This window comes from Marmota flaviventris, chromosome 2 (assembly GCF_047511675.1).
Source record: "Marmota flaviventris isolate mMarFla1 chromosome 2, mMarFla1.hap1, whole genome shotgun sequence".
NCBI classification, from domain to species: domain Eukaryota; kingdom Metazoa; phylum Chordata; class Mammalia; order Rodentia; family Sciuridae; genus Marmota; species Marmota flaviventris.
In genome coordinates, this window is record NC_092499.1 from 6,247,994 (window position 1) to 6,271,003 (window position 23,010).

General features: G+C 46.2%; 1 protein-coding gene across 3 annotated transcripts in view; it reads right to left on the minus strand.

Annotated features, from left to right (window-relative positions):
- Positions 1 to 324: 324 nt before the first annotated feature.
- Positions 325 to 23,010, minus strand: part of Wdr25 (WD repeat domain 25) — a 133,982-nt gene continuing 111,296 nt past the window's right edge. For all 3 annotated transcript variants that reach the window (XM_027946735.2, XM_027946736.3, XM_027946734.3), the window contains exons 5-7: positions 3,959 to 4,129; positions 1,212 to 1,352; positions 325 to 744 (exon numbers count right to left, since the gene is read on the minus strand). In XM_027946735.2, the coding sequence (XP_027802536.1) occupies positions 523 to 744; positions 1,212 to 1,352; positions 3,959 to 4,129 (534 nt within the window). In that variant the 3' untranslated portion in view covers positions 325 to 522. The remainder of the gene's footprint in view (positions 745 to 1,211; positions 1,353 to 3,958; positions 4,130 to 23,010) is intronic.

Consider the following 23,010-nt stretch of genomic DNA (forward strand, 5'->3'; position numbering starts at 1 on the left):
TCCACATCACCCCTTCCCCAGGACAGTCCGTCATCCCAGGGGATGCGAGTCTTGGGCAGAGCAGGGACCAGATGGACATACTGTGCGGGAGGAAGGGGCTGGGGCCCTGTGAGGCTGGCAGGGCCACAGAGCTCTGGCACAGGGTTCCCAAGGGCAGAGCCAGGCGCAGAGCCCGCTGGCCCTGGAGACACTCCTCTCAGGATCAGCAAAGCAGAATGGCCCACCTCGAGCTCCCCTGCCCTCTCCTGTCTTCAGCATCCCAGTGGGCCTGGGAGTTGGGTGGCAGGAGAGAGCTGCTAATGCACATCTGTTGCTGACATAGCCTAAGAAGTAGAAAAGCAACGTTTATTGGGCATCACCGGCCACCTGGCAGGTGCTTTCACTCATGTCGTCTTCAAAGACCTGAGACAGACTCTCGTCCCCACTTTACAAATGAGGAAACAGAGGTTCAGCAGGTGGAGCCAATTTCAGTGCCCAAACTCCCTTCCCTGAGGAAGAAGGGGGCCCCAGGCCCAGCTGGGATCAGTGCCAGATCTTGATGTCACCTCCCCAGGAGCAGGTGCCGAGGACGGAGGGCAGCACGGGGTGGTAGGTGGTGCCAACACAGGCCTGCGTGTGCCCCTGCAGCGTACATGCCCTGCTGGCTGTGCGGAAGCTGAACATCAGGACCCGGCCATCAGCACTGCCTGTCACCAGCAGGTCACCACACGGAGAACACTCACAGCCCACTGCATAGCCTTCGACCTGTAGAGACATGGGGGTGGTGAGTGGGCCACACCCAGTCCTCAAGGATACCTGTGCATCAGGATTATGACTCCACTCTACAGAGGAACACCTGAGGCCCAGCAGCCCTGAGGCCAAGCCAGTTCTTCTGAGAGGCTCTGGAATGGGCCACATTCCAAGGAGGGTCCAGAGGAAGCCGGCTGGAGCAGCCTCAGTGATAAGTCACCGAGTTTCTGGCCCCTTCTGCCCAGCAAAGGAGGCCTTGGGTGGGAAGAGGCTGATGCAGAGATGGCCCCATGCCCATTCTGGCTTGCTCCTGCCCTCAACTCCACCACTGTCCTTATGAGCTCACTAGTGCTTTCAGATTGGCCCAGGATCTGGGGTAGACAAAAGCCTAGGAAAGAGAAGGCAGAATCTACCCAGACAGAGGATCGTGCCCTGGGCCCCAAGTCCATTTCTGGTGCTGCCTACCAGGAGGCTCTGTGTACCTTGTGTCCTTCATAGCGCCGCCGTCTACTCATCCGGTAAGGCCACACAGCAGAGAAGAGGGCCAGGTAGTTTCCATTGGTCTGTGCCAGGAATACAGGCTCTCTTGGGTGCAAGGCAAGGCTGGGGCAGGTATATCTCTCCTGAGAAACAGCAAGACCACAGGAAGGTCAGAGAAGGCTGCTCCGGGGGTCTTCACCTCCAGCCTTCACTCTGCTCTTGAGGCCTGGTACCCTCCAGCCAGGCCTTGGCTTGAAGGTCTGAATGAGTTTCCTACTGCCGCTGTAATCTAGTGGCTTAAAACAACACAAAGTTATTATGCAGTTTTAGAGGTCAGAAATCTGATGGGATTCTCACTGGGCTAAAATCTGGATGTCCTCAGGGCTGTGTCCCTTCACCAGGCTGTGTGGGATCTCATTTCCTTGCCCTTCTCCAGCTCCTAGAAGCTACCTGAAACCCTGTGGCAGGATAAAAAATGGCCCCCAAATATATCCACATCCTAATTCTTGAGCCCTGGGACATTGCCTCATGTGGTCCTGCCCACCTCCCTACCTCCATGGTGAACCCCAGTCCCATGGCCCAGCCTTGCCCAACCCAGGATCTCACATAGCCAAAAGGCCCAGGAAATGAGGAGGTAAATGGCCAAATGAATAGGTAAAGTGGGAATAAACTGTTCAAATCACAAGGGGGTGGGGTCCCCACAGAAAGAACTCTAAGAACTCCCCCCTCAACTAGACCTGGCCTTTAACGTGTGAGACTTAAGTCAGAGTCTTGAAATGACCCCACTCAAGAGGACAAAGTGAGGAGCCCTCAGGACAATATACATCAGAGGCACAGAAGCCATGGTGGCCGGATGATGTGCTCCCTGGCGTGAGCTGCTGGCACAGCACCTGCTTGCCCCACAGAGCATGGAGGCAGCTGTGCCCGGCCAGCAGCTCAGGCAGGACATGCTTCATCAGCCTGGCTCCAGGTCTCTACGGGCTCCTGCAGACAGGTGCCCTCCGTGGTCAGAGGTGCCCTCCGTGGTCAGGCGTGCCCCTGAGCCCTTCCCGGGGCCTTTCCTTCCTAGTGGGCAGCATTAGAAACCCCTGTAGGGAGGAGGCAGTGGATTTGCTCAGGCCACTTGGAACCGTCAAAACAAGGAGAAGGGGCCTGCACACATGACAGCACTTTAAACTCAGATTTGCAATCTCCAAAGGCAACAGTGGTAATAATGGGGTTGGTGCTGCTGCTGGTGGCTATAGTAGTGATGACTGTGGTGCTGGTGCTAGTGACAGTGGTGCTGGTGGTGGTGACGGGTGCTGGTGGGGACAGCTGTGATAACTGGCAGTGGTGGTCATGATTGTGATGATGGTGGTTGTAGTGGTGGTGACTGTGGTGCTGGTGGTGGTGATGGTGGCTGTGGCGCTGGTGGTGGTACTGTGGTGTGATGACGGTAGTGATGATCAGGTGGTGACTGTTGTAGTGATGATGGGAGCCAGGATGGTGTCGGTGCTGACAGTAATAGTGATGGTGAAGATGATGATGGGGGGAGGACAAGGAGTGGTGGTGATGACACTGGTGCTGGTGGGGGACAGCGAATGTGGCGCTGATACTGGTAAAGACAGTGAAAACATAATGCAGCACTCCCTGCGCCTAGCATTGTGCTAGGTGCTCTTTATGAGCATTCTCCCTTAATTCTCAAAACCACTTTCTGTAGTAAAGAATATCATCCTCAATTTTCTGTTTTGTTGTTGGTGGTGGTGTTGTTGTTTGTTTGTTTTTGTTTTGTGACAGGGCCTTGTATGTTGCCCAGGCTGGTTTCCAACTCCTGGGCTCAAGTGATCCTCTTGCTACAGCCTCCTGAATAGCTGACACTACGGGCAAAGGCCATAGCATCTAACTCTCATTCTTAATTTTCTAACAGGAAAAGTAAAAATTAAAGAGGCTTAACTGGGCACGGTGGCACACACCTATAATCCCAGTGGCTCAGGAGGCAGAGGCAGGAGTATCGTGAATTCAAAGCCAACCTCAGCAAGAGTGAGGAACAAAGTAGCTCAGTGAGACCCCATCTCTAAATAAAATACAAAAAAAATTGGGCAGGAGATGTGGCTTAGTGGTCGAGTGCCCTGAGTTCAATCCCCAGTTACGCCCCTCCAAAAAAGAGGCTTAATAAGCTGGTGTAGAGGCCCTCTCAGCTTACTTGGGAAGCTAAGGCAGGAGGATGGCAAGTTCAAGGCCAGTCTCAGCAACTTAACAAGACCCTGCCTCAAAATGAAAAATAAAAAGGGCTAGGAGTGTAGCTCAGTGGTATAGCGCCCCTGGGTACAATCACCAGTATGGGGGCGGGGGGGCTAAATAATGGTCCCATGGCCCACCTTGCAGGTGATGAACGCAGGACTTTAGCAAAGGTGTTCTACTTCAAGCACCACCTACCAAAGATGCTGAGCAAGAGAAGTCAAGACACCCCTTCTGCTTGGCTGGTTGGGCTGGCAGTGGGAGGCTTAGGGCCTCTCAGGTCACAGGGCCATTTTCCCTTCATCTAGTGGGGCTGCCCCAACTGTGGTGGGTCCTGTGTAAGGATAGGAAAGCAGGAGCGCTGTTCTGGGGGCCTGTAGACAGTGCTGGCAGCTCGCTCCTGGGCCCCATCCTGAAGATTTCAGGCAGCTGAACCCTGTCCCACAGGAGGGGCCTGGGAACCCAGACAGACCAGGGATACAGGAACATGTCAGGGTTGAAACTGAGAACATTGCCAAATAGAGCTTCTCACGTGGAAAATCTGGTTGGAGATTTTGGCGGAGGTCCGGAAATCCCAGGCAATGATAGTACGGTCAGCAGAGTCCCGGGTAGAAGCGTCGGTGCTGCTCAGGAACTCAGAGCCTTCCTGGAGAAAGAGGATGTCCAAGGTCTGCTGGATGGTTGCCTTGTAGCCTCTCACCACCTGTAGGAGTAGAAACTGGTCACACAGGGCAGCCCGCGAGCACAGGGCAGGTGCCTACCCAGGCACCCAGGAGGCGGTGGGTTTATTGAAGCGGTTCTGGGCCATATTCGCTCTAGCAGAGCAGCCCCATGTGCTTGTGCAGAGGAGGAACCCCGGCTTCCCAGCAGGCCAGTGCCTGCAGCTCCTGGGGCTATTCTGTGATGCCTCCCCCATGACAGCCTAGTCCCATGACCGCGTCCCCCTGCTGCCACGTGGGTGGGTCCAACGAAGCACCAGCCTCTCCAGCACACAGGCCCCTTGAGAACAGCAGGTGCCCCATGAAAACGCGCTGAAGAAGGGCCCAGGCCTTGCTCGAGGCCCCCAAGGGCGTGGTGATACTCATCAATATCGACGTCACATAATTCCCAGCTCACAAAGGCCCGAACCATTGTCCGTGGAGGAGTGACAGGGATACAGGGAGCAAGCATTCCTGGAGACAGACCCTAAGGCCAGAGTGGCAGACACACTCCAGCTCTGGAGGCACACCTCATCTTCTGACCGTGCCCCTTCTGCTTCTTCAAGGCTACTTTCCACACCCTCTGCTACTCCAACTCCACCTGGGCTGGGCAGGGGAGAGGCCATCCGAGAACCAAGAGAAGCTCCATTCACAAACAAGGATGCCGTGACATCACTGCACCCTGACAGAAAAGGCCAGTGTGCCCAGGCCGCCGAGGTTCCAGCTCCCAGGGTGCCAACACACGGCTGCGGCACCAACACAGCTCAGTCCTGCCAGCTGTGGAATGAACTGTCTTCACAAATCAAGAAACTGAGTCTGCAAAAATTTTTGACTGGTGTTTTCTGTTTTCCCTTTCAAGTGCACACCCTGAATTCCCATTAAATACAGCCCTCCACAGACTTCATTTAGACAGGTGAGAGATACTAAGTTCAGAGAGGTAGAGACTGGCTCAAGGTCACACAGCCAGAGTGGTGCAGATCCTTTCCCCATGCCTGGGGCCCCAATTCAGTTTCTTACTGGCCAGTTCCTGGGGTTAAATTCATGGGCAAGGGTAGTAACAAATGACTGCTCTTCTCTGAGTCTCTTCAGAAGTAGCCTTCAGCTAAAGTGACTTCAAGGTGGGCCCGTGAGGCACAAAAAGTGGTCAAGGAGCAGAAAAGGTCACCCTGCAGACCCCTGGATGCAGGACAGGGAGACAGTGGAGTCCAATCTCACCTCAGCACCACCAGCTCTATGGGCCACCCCAGGCCCCGACAGCCCTGCAACAGCTATCCCTTCCCCTCTCTCTTCTCCCAAAGATGCCTGCAACAGCAGCCTAGGCAGCAGGGGCTACTTGGCACTTGCTTCCTGTGTGTTCTCCACACACCAGGCTTCTACCAGACACACCTGAGCCTCACAGGGTGGGCTGGGGTGCAGTGCCAAGCCCTGCCAGGGCCCCCAGAGCTGTGCTACTGCTGCCATGGTCTACCTGCCAGTCTGGGAGGACCTGAGAAAGGACCGTGCACATCATCACAGTGCATGATATCTGCTCTGATGAGCTGCACATCCCAGCTCCCAAGAACAGCAGCACCCCAAGGCAGTGTTACTGTCGACTCTCGTGAGAAGGGAGGCAAGGAAGCAAGGCTCTGACAGGGTGGCTCTGAAAAGACCTCTTCACTGGCTCCAGGTCTAGCAGTGGAGTCCAGTCTCACCCCAGCACCACCAGCTCTATGGGCCACCCCAGGCCCCGACAGCCCTGCACACCTCCCTTCCCCTCTCTCTTCTCCCAAAGCCTTCTCAATCGCTAAGCTTCACAGAAGGAAAAGGAAGTCTGGAGACAGTTGGGCACCAGACACCAGGAGAGAAGCAAATCTGGCCAGCACATGTCCCTGGGTGTGGCCTGTGCACTGAGACATTTCTCCTCCATGGTGGCCACAGAACAGCCCCCAGAGTATCACCAGCTCATATAAAACTGCTGTGGCCAGGCACCACGGATGTTGGGCAACTCCCATCTCTGTGCCAGAACCACGAGCTTCCATGTGGCCCATCACCACAGCTCCCCACCAGCCTCGGTCCCTCAGGCTCTGCAGCGGGTGAACAGGAAGGAATGCAGGAGGCGTTGTGAAGGCCCCGAGGAGGCAAGGTGCCCAGGAGCTGTGGCTCCTGGCTCTGTCTCCAGCAGAACTGCCTGCGTGCCCTACCCACACATCAGCCACTCCCAAGGCAAACCTCTATACATTCCCCCAGAATAGACAGAAATGGCCCAGCCCACTGGGTGTCATAAAACTGAATGGCCGGGAAACAAGCCGTGTTATGGGCGATCCCTGCCAATAACGCGGCTGTCAGTAGAAGGCTGGCCTTTGGAGCCATCGTCTAAGCGATCGTCTGGGAACATGATTGACTGCCTTCATGCTGCTCAGTCCCTGGGAAACAGCAGAGGGGCCATTTGTGTGTCTGGTTAGTGGATTTTATGGCAACCTTGATGAGATGGACAGCTGGTGCCTCCCATCCCAGGGGGAAGTCATTGCCCAGACTAGACTAGCTGCAACCAAAAGGGACTCCTCTGGCAACTTCAGGTCCTGGCAGACAAGCAGGTACAAAGCCTTGGGGACAGTGGAGGACAGACTGTGACACCTGCAGGGGTGATGAAAAACCCCTGAAGGCCCAGCACAAGGCTCAGCTGGGCCGCCAGCTAACGTGGGCAGTGCTGGGCTGCTGCTGACTCTCAGGAAGACTCGCTGTGCCTCCGTGGCTTCTGGCCTCCAGTGCACAGGCCCAGGGCACAGGCGAGGCTCCTGCCTGGAGCCCACGGCGACCACCATGTGCACAGGGAGATCCCTTCCCTCTCCAGGCCCAGAGTTGAGTCCTCAGAAAGAGGAGGGCTAGGGTGCAGGCCATTTCTCTCAGGACCTTGCCAGTGCTCTGCACCCAGGCCTGGGCATAGTGGGGCTGCGGGGGACCCTGCTCTGGGCACCTCGGGAGCCCGAGCTCCCTTCCCGCCAGCCTCGGCTCCCACTCACGCCACGACAAAAGCTTTACTGCCCAGCCTCTGAGGTAGTCTTGGCAGGCCTCAGTCAAGTGTGCTAGATTAACTGCTGGGTAAATGCATGAGTGAAAAACAGTGACTTAAAAGACAGCAACCGGAGGGCCCAAGGCCCCCAGCTCTATCCTGCAGCCAGGCCGAGGCAACTCACACGGGCCCTCTGCTGCTGGCTCCACTGGACCCCTGAAGGAGACCTCGGAGGTCATTCACAGGCCCCTCGGAATCAGAGCAGGCCAGGCCTTGCCCTGGCCCAGGGACATGGAGACCAAGAAAAGCTGCTCCAAGACCTGGGCAGAGGTGGGAGAAGGGCAGAGGGAGTGCACACAGGCACAGTGCCACATCAACACGAGAGGCAGGGGGAGGGCCTCTCCAGATGAACAGGGACAGGGCGCCAACTGGGAGGGCCAAAGTGCTTAGGCAAGTGCCCCGGGAAGTCCGAGGCCTATTACTAGTTGTGTGACTAGTAAGTTGCCTCTCTGTTCTTCAGTCTCCACACCTGTAATGTAGGACAACAAGAGACCTCCATCTTAACAAAGGCGTCACGCCCAGCTGAGCACCCAGCGCGCAGCAGATGCTCATGAGCCTCCTCTTCTGAGCCAGCCAAGAGCCGGCACCCCAGGATAGAGCTAAGTGTTCTTGGGCAAGTCCCTTCTCTCCACACTTCCATTCCTCTGCCTAGAAGATAAGCACTCCGGTCTCCTCCAACGCCAGGATGCAGGCAGTCCTCACTAAAACTGAGCTGGAGGGCAGCACGGGCCCCCTTCCAGGGTTTCCATTCACACAAGGAGCCAACACATAGTACACTGACTGTCAGCAGTGCCCTGCTGATACGTTTGAACAGAAATAAAAATTTACATGTTTAAAAAAAAAAAAAAAAAACATTAAAAATGGGAGAAAACATGAATGAATTTCTCCAGAACCTCAAACTTGGAAGAACTTTCCCAACTGTGACTCCCAAAACCATAAGCAGTAAGAGAAAACTACATGAAAATACAAAAAGAGAAAAAACACTCTCGGCTGGCAGAAAAGAAGTGAATAAACAAAAGAAGTGAAGTAAGACAAATGGAAAGAATATTTACGACTTACAGTAGAGTCAAAGGTCACCATCAATAATTCAGAGACTGTTTCTAAAAACAGATGAAAAGGACCAAGAGCTCTATAGAAAATGGGCAGCAGAACAGCTCACAGAGGCTCCGACTCTCCTGCCTTGCTCGTGACAGAGACACCAGACGCCAAGCACTACCTACCTGACGGACAAGACCACAAAGTCTGCTAACACACTCCACAGGTGACTGGGGGCTGGGCACAGACGTGCTGCACCCACACACACACGGCCCCTGCACACAGGGTCTGCACCACTTCTACCAAAATGAAGTGGTGCATAGCTACCCAGCAATGCTACAGACCAGCAACCCCACTTCTGAGAACTGACCCCAGAGTCACACGATGTCATGGAAAGCAGCACGGCCTATGAAAATAAAGAAATGGACACAGCCCAGCATCCATCAAGCAAGAAAGGCTGAGTACCCTGCAGGACGTTCAGGACATCCAGAATGCAGGCCTGTGGAGGAGAAGCAGGTGCTCTGGCCTGCCCGGGCCCAGTGGAGAGACGCCAGGCAGAGGGGCAGTGCAGCAGCGGAGGACAGTGTGCTCCTTGGGCGTGCAGCTGCAGTAAGTGTCACTTGTTTCTCGTCTATTGATCTACTCACTTATTGCAGGGCTGGGGCTGGAACCCAGGACCTCATGCAGGCCAGGCAAGCGCTTTACCACTGAGCCACACCCCAGCTGCTTACACTAGAGAAAGTGGAAAGATAAACCAAAAATGAAAATCAGTAAATAAAAATGTTTTCTCTAGAGAAGGGAAGACAGAATGGTAGAGACAGGGTTATGGGTAAGACTTTTCATCATTCTCTCATAGGACATTGGTATACTGCTGTCATTGGTATACTGCCCCTTGTTTTGAAGATATGACTTGAGAACAAAGGTCACAGTTGTTTTTTTTTTTTTTTTTTTTTCTGTAAAGGGCCAGACCACACTACTTCAGGGGGCTACATACAGTCACTGCTGAATAGTGTGTGTCAGTGTTGGGGCTGGTTAACATGTGAGAAACATTCTGCACTCAAGTGCCACGTAAAAACAGCTCACAGGCCAAACTGGACCCACAAGCTGGAGCTTGCCAACTCTTTCTCTAGACTCATGTACATATTTTATTAAATTATACAACAAAATTAACTTAAAAAGCAATCTATAAAATGTGAAAGCAAAATTAAGCAAATGAAATTAACCAAATATTGATTTGGTAGGTTAACCACACAAAGAGGATTTCTTTTAAGAGACTTTAGAGCACACTAATTTAATGAAAGAGCCTTAGTTGAATATACATTAATGGAAAACCAGTAATTTGATAATAGATCCTAATTAGATACCCATTGTGGACAAAAAGAACTATTAAAAAGTTTAAACTGCTGACATTCATTTATCATTAGTGCCAGTATATAACCCCAAAATTGTGTTAAGGTAGACAGAAATAAAATCTTTCAGGCAAAAAGAAATGAAAATATTAAAAACAAAGCAAAAGAAAATTCTGGGATCCTAAATTTGAATTGAAAGAATCAGCATAAACAACAGTGTATTTTGTTTTAAAAACAAAAATATGTCCTAGCTCTGTCCACAGAAGGCCACAGAAACAATAAGCAACCTCAGCACTCAGATGGGCACGGTACGCAGAGATACAGAAGAAATAGAGAAAAAAAAAAAAGCCTCAAATTGAACTTCCAGAGATGAAATGGGCAATGTTTGAGATGGAAATATGTTAGATAAAATTAACAGCAGATGAGACACTGCGAAAGAAACTAGTGAACTGGAAGATACTGTGATTAAAACCCTTCAGCAAGTTCCAGAAGGAAAGAAAAAATACGGAATCTAAAAGTGAACAGAACCTACTGTTGACCTCACGTGGAGTAAGCCCACAATGGCCTCTTTCCTTCTCCCTCTCCCTTTCCTTTCCCTCCAAGTACTTCCCTCTTCCTCCAAGTATTAATTAACATTTATCCAAATTTGGTGAACATCATAAACTGTGAGAGTCAAAAGACTATGCAACCACAAAGAAGATAGTTCAAAGAAAACCAAGTCCTGGCCCATCACAATCAAATTGCTGAAAAGCCCTTTTAAAAATACTGAACACACTCAGGGAAAAAAAAAAAAAAAATGAAGAATTACATGTAAGGCCAGAAGACAGTGGAACACTGAAAACAGTCAAAGAGAGGGAGTGGACCAGTGCTGCACGGACAGTAAGAACAGTGTTAGGAAGAACCCTTCAGGAGCGGAGAAGACCTGAGTGCACCGTGCAGCAGACCCGTTCCACCTAAAACCCACACTCAGGGAAGCTCTCCAGGTCGGAGGGAATACTGCCAGAGAACACCTGGGACTTCAGGGGTGAAGGAGAGTGACAACAAAGGCAAAGGACTGGGAAAACATTTTTAGAACGTTTCCTCTTTACTTAAGTTATCTGAAATATGTATGACTGTTGAAAATAAGTTATTACATCATCTGGGCAGGAGACCTTTAATTTATGTAAATATAATCCATATCTAACTCTACAAAAAGGATAGAGGGTAAGAAGATCCATCTGATTAAAAAATTTTATGCTTTACTTGAAGAGGTAAAAATATTAGAATATGTAGAATTGTGAAAAATTAGGCACGCATATTAAAATCCTTCCAGCAATTGCCTAAACATATACTGCAAAAAGCCAAAATGCTAATAGATAAAACTAATAAATCACTCAGTTTCGTGTTATTACAATGAAACACCTAACACTTTACTATCTGTAAAGAGAGGTTTGTTTTGTCTCATGGTTCTGAAGGTTCAGGTCCAAGACTGGGCAGTTCCACTGGACTGAGCCTCCTCCAACAGGGGTGGCACGTGAGGGCAGGAGTGTGTCAGAGTGAGGGAACGCTCTCATTACAAGTCAGGGAGAAGGTCAGGGAGACCTGGGTCCCCTAACCCCTCCCAAGGGTCCACCCAGGACCTAGGCTTTCCATAGACCCCACCTCTGAATGTCCACAGTATCTCCCAACAGTGGCACTCTGGGCACTAAGCATTTACATGTGCATGTTTGGGGACATTCATCTACATCATGGTGTATGATAACAATAAAAAAGAATATTAAAATCATCCAAAGAAGACAGAAAAAAAGGAAGAAGAATAAAAACAGGAGACAGAGTAAAAGTAATAATAAAAAAATGGTAAGCCCAGATTCAACCCTATCAGTAATTATGTTAACTATAAATTTTCTAAAACCACCAACACAAAGACTCAAGTTGGATTTCAACTTTTAAAAAAAAGACACAATAAACCCTAAATTCTGAAAGGCTGAGGAAGGAGGATGACTTGAGCCCAGAAATCTGAAGCCACCTGGGCTTAAATACAATGAAATAAATTAAATACAATGAAATAAATCAGAGGTAAAAGGACAGAAAAAAACCACAAGCAAGTGAAATCTAGAGAGGCTGACATTAACATCAGTCAAAGTAGACTTCAGAGCAGGTCACACTGCCAGGAATACAAGTTATTATGAAAAGATAAAAATGTTAACTTATCTAGAAGACGAAACAATCCCATATATGCATACACCTAACAACAGACTTTCAAAATACATGATCAAAAACTGACAGAACTGAAAATAGATATTAACACTCCTTTCCCTGTAACATATAATATCAGTAGTGGTCAGTGAGTTATTCAAGTGAGGAAACTACCTAAGCTCAGGGGAAAAACCCAGAAAGGAATACACAAAACAACTTCAAGGTGTCACAAAGGGTTAGGAATTGTTCATGTTTCCCCAGTCAAGGGGGGAAGACCTGTGATACACAGGACATTAGTATACTGCTGTCAGCCATGAGGCCAAATTCCCTCTAGCATAGTGGCTGTTTGGATTCCACCAAATAAAACTTAAAATCCTCAAAAAGAGCAAACTGTTTCCAAGCAATACAACTGGAACCAAGAATAATATCTCAAGAACATGTAAAGGAAGAACCAAATCTTGAGCACCCAGCAAGTAAAATTCACAATGTCTGACATCCAATCAAGAATGAGCAGACCTAGAGAGATACAGGGAAGGGCCACCGGTGGTGAAGGAACTCCATCAGCAGAGACCCAGGAGTAACCCAGGTGACAGAGTGAAGAGAAAACAACAATAGAACAGTTTCCGCTGCGTGCTACCTACGACGTGGCCAAGAAGGCGAGGAAAGCGTGAGAATGTTAAAGACAGTCCACATGGAGATATTTCTAAAAGACCCAAATGAAACACACAGCAATGAAATGAAGCAATGTCTGCTCAAGGTAGCAGATAAGCCACTGTACAAGAAATGGCCAGTACCCTTGAAGACCGGGGAAGAACCACCACCGTGAGCTATGGAACAAATCTGAAAATCCTAACATGAATGTGATTGGAGAAGGGATGGGTGGAGGCTGAGGGAAACAAAAAGAAATAACCACTCAAAAAATGCCAAATTTGATTAGAACCATAAATGCACAGATAAAAAGAACCCCCAAACCCTAAAACATACAGAAAAAAAATACACCAAGGAATGTCACTTAGACTGCTTGAAATTAATGACAAAAAAAAAAAAAAGAAAGAAAGAAAAGAAAATCTTAAAAGCAAACAAAGAAAAAGATACATTCAGAGAAACAAACACAAGAATGACAGCTGACTTCCCATGAGAAACCAGGCAAGGGAGGGACAGTAGAGCAACATGTGTCAAATACTGGGGGGAAATTCTTGACTATATCCTTTACCCATTGCAAATATGAGAGAAAGAAAGAAAGAAAGAAATAGATATTTTTCAGACAAATAAAGCTGCGATAATTTTTAACTAACAGATAAAAACACATGGAATGTTAAAAGAAATCCTTAAGGCACAAAGAAAAACATAGCAGATCAGAATTTACGCACACATTGAAAAGCAATAAGAATAATAAGAAAACACATAACAGTTTATCAAAAAAATTTTTAAACTATGAGCTAATTCTGGCAAAAGTAATAATGTGCCATGGGGACTGTAGCACATGTACAAGGTAAAAAGCCCAACAACCACAGCATACAGGCCCCAAGGGAAGAAATGGAAATCTGTGCACTGTCTTAAGAGTCTTCTGGAAGAGGAGACAGAATACGACTTGAAGGTAAACAACCACTAAAAACATCCACAAGTCATAGACAGTTAAAAAAAAAAAAAAAGATAAGATGAAATCACTAAACTACTAAGAAGGAAAGATAAAAGGAGAATAGACTGAACAGATTAATAAACACAACAATTTAAGATTTAAACACAACCACATCAATAACCACATTAAATTAAAGTAGGATAAACACTTTAATTCCAAGGAGACTGCTAGATATGAGAGCAAATTAGATCATAAGACCTAGCTCTATGCTGCCTAAAATAAACCTTCCTTAAATATAAAGACCCAAGTAGATTAAAAGGTGACCCATGCTAATAATAATCAAGGAATGCTTATGTTAATAATACACAAAAAATAGATTTCAGAGTAAAGAATATTACAAGGGATAAAGAAGGTCTTTTCACAATGATCAAAGAGTCAATTCAATTGTTCTGGAGACCATTACAATTCTAAATGTTTATGCAGCTAATTACAGGAAAACCAATCAACAAAAAAAGGAAATAGATCCACTCTTATAGTCAGAAATTTCAACCAGCTCTTCTTAGTTTCTGCTTCCATAACAAACCACTTTAGATGGGATGGTGATCAATAATACAAATTTATTTTGCACAGTTTAGAGATTGAGAAATTCAAGATCAAAGCACCAGCGCACTTGGTGTCCAGAGAGCCTGAGTCTTCCTGCTGCATCTTCACCGTGTGAGGTTAACTGTGTGTCCTCCCATGGAAAAGAAGAAAGGGCAAAGGGGGCTAACTCTCTCCAGCCTTTTCTACAAGAAAAGGACATGAGGATGGGACATGAGTCCCACTCATAAGTCAGATCCTTCATGACCTAATCCGTTCCCAAAGCCCCCTCCTAATACATCTCCTTGGGGTTAAGCTCCAACATATGGACTCCAGGACACACACTTTCAGACCACATCACAGCTGTTCTTACAGAGCAGACAGACATATAACGGTGACACCCATAATCTACACACTGTATGTTTGGATAATCCCAGTGACTCAGGAAGCTCAGGCAGGAGGACTGATAGTAGTTCAAAGCCAACTTCAGCAACTTAGTGAGGCTCTAAGCAACTTCACAAGACCTCATCTCAAAATAAAAAATAAAAAGGGCTGGGGACATGGTGCAGTAGTAAAAACATCCTTGGGTTCAATCCTTAATACCAAAAAAAAAAAAAAAAAAAAACAACCAGAGGCTAGAGTTGTGGCTCAGTGATAGAGCACTTGCCTGGCATGTATGAGGCACTGGGTTCCATTCTCAGCACCAAATACAAATAAATAAAATAAAGGTTCATCAAAAACTAATAAAAATATTTCTTAAAAAACCCCACAGATTAGATATGTGAGGAAACTACACAAGCTCGGAAAGAACCCAGAAAAAGATCACATAAAACAATTTCAAGATGTTACACAGGGCTAGGAATTGTTCATTTCCCACAGTCAGAGGGGGGGAAACCTTGTAATAGACAGGAAATTGGGTACAGTACTGACAGTGTACCCAAATCAGAATCAGAAAGGGTATAGAAAGACTTGAATATCACTATCAACCAACTTGATATGATTATTCACAGGTCATTGTCCTCAACTGCAGCAGAAAACACAATGCACACAAAACATTTATCAAGAACACTGACAAAGTACCAATAATTTAAAAGGATCCAAACATACAGTGTATGTTCTGTGACCACAATGGAATTAAATTAGAAATAAATAACAAAGATATTTGAAAAATTCTTAAGTGTTTGGAATTAAACTAGCACACTTTAAAGTAATCTATGGATTAAGGATAAATCAAAAGGAAATATTTTGAAATATTTCTATTTCAAAATAGAAAGTATTTTTAAATGAATGAAAATGAAAACATTATATTAACAGTTGTGCAAAACCCAGAGGGAAGTTAATAGCACCGATTAGTAAAAGAATACAGTTAAGCTCAAAACAATGAGCTCAACTTTCACTTAAGTGAGAAAAAGAAAATAAAACTAAATTCCACATTTAAGAAGGAAGGAAATAAGACAGAAAAATCAATGCCCTTTTTCAAAATAGAAAAGAAACCGAGAAAAACTAATGAAACCAAAATCTGGTACTTTGAAAGTGTTGATAAATTTGTAATCCTTTAGATGGACTGATAGGTAAAACAGAAAAGACACAAGTCACCAACATCAGAAATGAGTGAAATGAAGTGACATCACTACAGATTATACAGACATAAAAGTTAATATCATAAAAAATGTTATGCTAAAAAATTAGGCAACTGTAAAACAGATAAATTTCTTAAAAAGACAAAAATTACCAAAAGTCAACCAAAAATAAGAAAATGGAATAGTCCTATATTTGCTACACAAATTTTATTTAAAGTTTCAAACCTTCCGAAAAAGAAAATTTCAGGCCAAGATGACTTCACTAGTCAATGTTAGCAAATATTAAGGAAGCAATAATGTCAATTTTACACAAACGGTTCCAGAAAATTGATGAGAAAGGAACATTTTCCAATTCATTCTACGAAGCCAGAATTACCCTGATACCAAACTCATAAGAAGATACTACAAAAAAAGTTCAGATCAACAATCCTCATGCACATGGAGACAAACATTCATATACAATGGTAGATGATGGAATCCCAAATTGTGAAAAAGGGTTACCACAACTCAGGAGGTGGAGGCAGGAGGCTTCAAGTTTGAGGTCAGCCTGGGCAACAGTTAGACCTGACTCCAAAAAAAGGGAAGGAGGATCTCATGATCAATACAGTTCATCCCAGGATGTGAGGTTGTTCTAATATTTGAAAATCAGTTGAAAACATTCACAGTGTCAAAAGAAAGAAAAACCATAGGATACATAAGAAAAACCTGTATTATCTAAACAATAACACATCAGTGACAGAGATGAGAGGTTTAATAAATAGAGAAGTATACTATGCTCAATATTGTCATGAGTTCAACTCTCCCAAATTACTCTACAAATGAGATGTGATATCATTCAAAGTTCAACAAGTTTTTTTGTTCTAGAAATTTTCAAAGTGATTGTGAAAGTGAAATGTAAAAACAAACAAAAACCTGGTGTACTCAAAACAACTTTGAAAAAGAACAAAATTGGAAGATTTACACAGCTGATTTGAAAACTCATTATAGGATTACAATAATGAAAATGATAGCATAAAGATAGCCAAAGAAATCAAGGAACAGGAGAGAACAAAAATAGGCCTACACATATTCAGCCAATGGATTTCCATGGATATTGTTTTCAATAAATGTTGCAGGAATATTGAACACCCATAGTCAACAACATGTGGCTTCTCTATCCATACCTTATACCATATACAAAAATTAATACTAAATACTTTATACTTCAAGTATGTGCCATTTTAAAATATAAAAATAAAGGGCAAAATATGGCAAAAATAAGACAAAATAAACATTTTCTTGATTAAAAAAAAAATGAAAGGATTCGCTACCATCAAATTTGGACCACAAGAAAAGTGGATTGGAGAGTCATGACAATGGGGTGGTATTCAGACAGGAAAGAACAATGATGGTACAGGCACTAAAAAGATTTTTTTTTAAAAGTGAATGTTTAGAACAATTTTAGGGCAATAAGTTTGACAATTTAGATAAAATGAAAAAATTCCTTAAAAGATACAAAAACAAATGAAGAAAAAATAGAATAGCTGAATAGCCTTATACATAGTGTGTGTGTGTGTGTGTGTGTGTGTGTGAGAGAGAGAGAGAGAGAGAGAGAGAGAGAGAGAGAGAGAGAGAGAGATATGAAACTCCTTCCTACAAAGAAAACCTTGGGTCCAGATGTCTTCACTGGTGCATTCTATGTAGCATTTAAGGGAGAAAAAACACCAATCCCATACAAATATTCAAAAAATACAAGTAGAGAAGGCTGTCAATTCACTTTTTTGAAGTCAATATTTATCTCACATCAAAACCAAAGAACACAAGAGTAAAAAAAAAAAAAAGCTATGATCCTCATAGATACAAAACTCTTTTACCAGATTATTAGCAACTTGAATTAAGCCATATATAAAAAGGAAATGCATATCTTAACATTTTTAAAATAATCATTGTAATTCAACATGTTAACAGAACACAGGAAAAATGCAATAAAATCATTTGACAAAATTCATCACCAATATATCATTAAAATGTTCAGAAAACTAAGGAATATAACCTGACTTAGGATCTAAACATAATTAATGGTAAAAGCCCCATTAGATGAGAAACACAGCAAGGGTGTCTACTCTCACCACTTCCACTTAGTACCATATTGGAGGGTATAGCCATTGTAATACAGCAAGAAAATGAAAGATTTGCATATACATTAGAAAGAAAACTGTTAAACTATATTAGTCATAGACAGACACATGATCATAAAAAAGGAAATTCCTAAGTAGTATATGAAAATTTATGATGACGAAGAAGAGAATTTAGTTTAGTAAGGTCACATGGTACACAGACAATGTAAGAAACTTAGTATTATTTCCATATGCTAACAAAAAAATGAAAAATTAAATTAAAAACAAAATTTCACTCACAGTAAATATAGAAAAAAACACGAAATAGTGAGGAATAAATTGAATATAATGCATGTAACACTTGAACACTGGAAACTACAAAACACCACTGAGATAAACTAAGATCTAAAAACAGAGATGTACTGTGCTCATGAACCACAAGACCCCACATTGTTAAGATGCCCATTGTCCCCAGAATGACCTGCAGATTGGATACAGTCCTAATCCAAACACCAGCAATCTTTTTTTAAAAAATAATATCCTTATTTTATTTTTATGTGGTGCTGAGGATCGAACCCAGGGCCTCGCACGTGCTAGGCAAGCGCTCTACGGCTGAGCCCCAGCCCCAGCCCCAGCCCCACCAGCAATCTTTTTATAGAAGATATGCTGATTGTAAAGTCTAAGTGGGAAAGTAGAAAACCTGGAATTACTGGAACAATCTTCAAAAAGGAAAAACTAAACCAGAGGGCTTACATTTCCCAATTTCAAGAATTATAAGCTATAGAGGACAGTATTGATAAAAGGATTAACACCGGTCACAAAAGAGAACTAAGAGACCAGAAGGAGATTCACAAATTTTATTTTCCATCAAAGCTCCAAAAACAATCTATTGGGGAATGGAATATCTTTCAACAATGGTGCTGAAAACACCTGAGTGGTCTATGTGGCAACATAAATTAATAACCACCAGCCTCACTGCGACCATACACAAAAATCAAATGAAAATGAACCACAAAGCTGAATGTATAAGCAGAAACCATGAAAACTAGAGTAAAATACAGGAAAAAAATCTTCATAGCCTTAGGATAGGCAAAGATTTCTTAGAATACAAAATGCTAGAGAATGTAAAAAAATAATTCCAGAATATGTAAAGACCCTCAGAACTCAACAATATAAAATTCACTAGGCAAAAGATACCCAGTCAGCTGTGAAGAGGCCAACAGGCGGGCATTGTGCAGTGTGGACACACTGGAGAGAGGCATGGGTCATGGCCCAGTGGACAGTGAGATGCACAAGACTTTGCCACGTCACTCAGACTGCAGGCAACTTAGAACTTGTGCATTGTCTATTGCTGGGACACGGGAAAGTCCCAGCAGGTGCGCTCACATACAACCGTAGGGATGAGCACCAAGAGCTGACCTGCAGAGCACAAGCTCCCCAGGTGACCATCGGGCACCCGCAGCCTCAGAAGCTACTGGATGAAGCAGTTCCCAAGGCATACAGGGAACAGAGGAATGTCTTAAATGACACCACAGGGGTGCTATCAGGAAAATGAAGCATAAGCAACTGGTTTATTACCCAATAAATAAGTTACAAGGAAAACAAAGTAGAATAGAAGCCTATAGATTAAACAAGACTTAGGAGACTTATCAACCAACTGTTTGGATCCTGATTTGAACAAGGCAACTGTATAAAGAAAATTATGAGGCAACCAGGGAAATCTCAACACAGAATTGGATATTTGATAGTATTACGGAATTACTGCTCAATTGTTAGAAGGGATAATGGTATTATAATCATTTCTAAGCCTTATTTCAAAGAAACAAAAGCATTTACCAATGAAATGCTAGATTTCTGGGATTTGCTTCAAAATATCCAGTGGGGGCTGCGGCTGCTGGGGAAGGCTGGGGTTACAGGGAACAAGGCTGGCGCAGCCCCTGGCTGTTGAACCGGAATAGGGTGGCATGGAAGTTCATTAACAGTCTCTCTACTCTGGTACATATTTAAATATTTCAATAATAAAAAGTTTCTTTCAAGTGTGCTGTGGGGAGGAATTAGCTCCACAAATGTTAATTCTTCCTCTTATCAGCTGGGCCTGAAATAACAGGCGGAGAGGGGACCAGCTGGAACCCGGCAGCAGGCAGGGCAGAGCAGAGCGATTACAGCGGCCAGGCCCACAGCTGCGCGGGGCAAGGCGGCCCGCATGTCCCCGGTCCCGCCCTGCCGGCCCGAGTCCACATCTGCAGAGGCTGGGCGCTGACGGCCAGACGGCCACGTCGCGTTGCGTAAGTGAGACCCGGGAGTTCGGCGATTCTCTTACCAAGGTGCCAGTGGTTTCTATAGAAACCACCGGAGAAATGATATTTCAGAGAGCACAAAACGTCTCCACTGGCGCCACCGGCTTTGTTCACACTTGCCCATCAGCATCCGAGACCAGCGATCAAAGCGGCCCTCGCGGCTCACTTTTAAAATAGGTACAGCTCGTTAGAAAGCACCTGCTCTCAAATGTTTCCAAGGAAACAGAGGCCCCAAGACACCCCTCTCTAAATTCATTAGCATTTAACACTCCTTAATGAGGCTTAAAGATGGCGTGCTTTAATAACCATATGCTGGGGGGGACACCCTTCCCTTTCAGTCAGGTGTAACTGACAAGCAGCTCAGGCCCCGAAGACCAACTTTAAAGCAACACTGAGAACCTGGGAAGGCTTCTGTGGCCAAAGCCTCCTTGAGGTATCCAGCTCTGGGTCACAACCTATAAATGGCCTGGGAAGAGGACCTGCACTGGCCATCTGGGACCACCAAGCTGACCTTGTTTCCTGATACTCCCCTGAGTGTGTGCATCCATGCACGTGTGTGTGCACACGCACGCACACACACACACCCCTACACCTGCATGGCCTCCGTCCACACAGACCCCTTGCTGTGCATTTCCTCTCGGGCCATGCCTAAATGCCTTGACCTGATGCCTAGAAAACTCCTGTGCATCCTGCAAAGCCCTCTTCCAGCCACTCCTCCAGTGCACCAAGAAGGACCACCAGCTGCTCCTCGGGAGCCTTTCCCCACCTCGAGGGCAGCTGTCATCACCAGCACCGTATCAGCAATAGGGTCAGGGCAGACACGAGCCTCACCTTCCCCGACCTCAAGGCCACCTAACCACCCAACAGGCCCTCAGTCCTCACCCTCAGAGGAGCCTTCCAGCTTAAAACAAGCCTCTGCTCGGGCCGAGTCACAGAGACCAGCCCCTCCCTGACAGGTGTGTAACAAAGACCAGAGCACAGGGACACCAAATGCAGGGGACTCACAAGGGCCACCCTGGGCCTTTTCTACAGGGCACAGACTGTGAAAACTGCCCCTCAGACAACGCAGAGGAGGAGGATACCACCAGCCAAGAGCAGTGCAGGAGGGCAGGGCCGGTGCAGTGAGGGGCAGCTCCCTGTATCACCTGGAAACTGTGTGGGGTCCTGGCTAAAGGACCACACTGCGTCCAAGCAGAATAAGAATGTGTCCCCCAAGGACAGACTTCCCAGGTGTGAGCCCCCACAACACAGTCAGGAGCTGTCCTGGGGGCCAGTCACAGGCCCTGGGAGGGACGTGGGAAGGTATGCCAAGAGAAGCAGCCAATGTCATCTCACTGTCCAGGAAGTACCCACTCCATCCCACCAACACCCCTGGTGGGTCCTGCCTTTCAGGATGTTTACTGGCTAGTTTTCCACGTGCAGATCACAGAGCCTGGACAGTTCCTGAGGCTTTCTGGGCTGGGGTTCCCACCATGACATCTGAGTTCCCACTTCAGGATCTTCCCCTGGATTTTGAGCACCCACACTTACTCTGCAATAATTAACTCATTTCTTTTTAAAAATTAATCAAAGACACAGGAGAATGTACGTCCAAGCTTCTGATCAGCCTGTGTTATGATAACCTGTGTCATCACACAGGGTCAGAACAGCTTCAGCTGACGGCACAGACACTTCATTAACATTTTGGTCAGGTAGATGCCAGGCTGGGGAAAGTACATATCCACGCAGCTTTTAGGAAAACTGAATACGGCTCATGATAGCCACTCACTGTGATCCTGGTGTGATCATCATTTAAAAAAAAATTGAGACAGCAAGTAGCATTTAGTGAACACCCACTATGTGCTGTGTACCTTGCTAGGTGCATTCCATGTGACCACATGTATCATCACGACCACTTTGGGAAGTGGAGATTACCATGTCTACTGAGGACACTGAGATTCAGAGAGGTGAGATGCCCTGCCCAGGATCAAACAGCCAGCTGGAGGCATTGCCATTGTTGCATCAACACCTCAATCTGACATTTGCACCTGACCCCTCCATGCTGTTCTCCTTACCAGGCTGCCTGGCAGGAAGCAGAGTAGCTGCTCAATTAGTGCTTGCTGAATCTGAATTGAATGTGAACATACCACAGAGAAATCGACACATCAGAGACTGTGAAATGTTAAATTCTGGATACAGAACACAAGGGAAAGGAAGAAAAGCAGAAATAGACAATTACACATGTATCTATGTTGCTGATCCTCTCAAGTGAAAAATTGGTTTTCCTCACTTTACAATGGAGTCATGAATTAAAACTGGGCTCCAACAAAGCAGCCCCCTCAGCAGCCCCGCTCTAGAGAGCCTGGGCCCTGTGCACACGTGCATGCCAGCCCCTCTTCTTCTCAGCACTCCGACCCTCAAAAAGTAACATGGGAAATGCGCAGAAGCTCCGAGCTACTCTGGGCAGGAGAAAGGAAGGATGTGGGCCTGCATGCCTGAGCCAGCCTCAACTGTGGAGGCCCCCAAACCTCAGCCCTTTATCCAGACCAGCCACTCTTGAGGACCATGAGGGGCCGGCTCTGTCTCTCTCATGAGGCACAGAGTCAACAGGGACCAGAGTCCACTTCATGGTGCACCTGGGCTGGGCCACAAGGATGCCAAGCCCGGCTCCAACTGACCATTATCCTGGCCCTACTTTTCTGCCCTCCAAGCCAGGGCACCTGGAAGGAGATCCCCTGTCAAGACCCTGGGAGGAGGAGGAGGAGGAAAGACAGGCTTTTCTGCCCCCCAGCCACTGAACTGGGAGCAGAGCCTCTCCATGGGCCCACACAGGCCTGATCCTCACAGAACTACCCCAGGGAAAAGGGCAGAGCAAGTGAGCCAGCACTACCCACCCAGGGCACAGTGAACTAGTAGAGACCTGGCAGTAGGAGAAGCATGTAGCTGTGACCCACCAATACAGCAGGGCCAGGTTCCAGGGACCTTCTGGAGGATTGTGGGACTAAGCTGGCTGCAGGACCCACGTCCCAATGCTTGTGCCCTTCTGAAAACTACCCCCACACACACACACTATCTTCTTGGGGACACCTCTGTCTCCCAAATAACTGCCAATTTCCAATCCCTAAGCTCCAACTGACTCCAAGTTCTGACTTTTATATTCATCAGGTC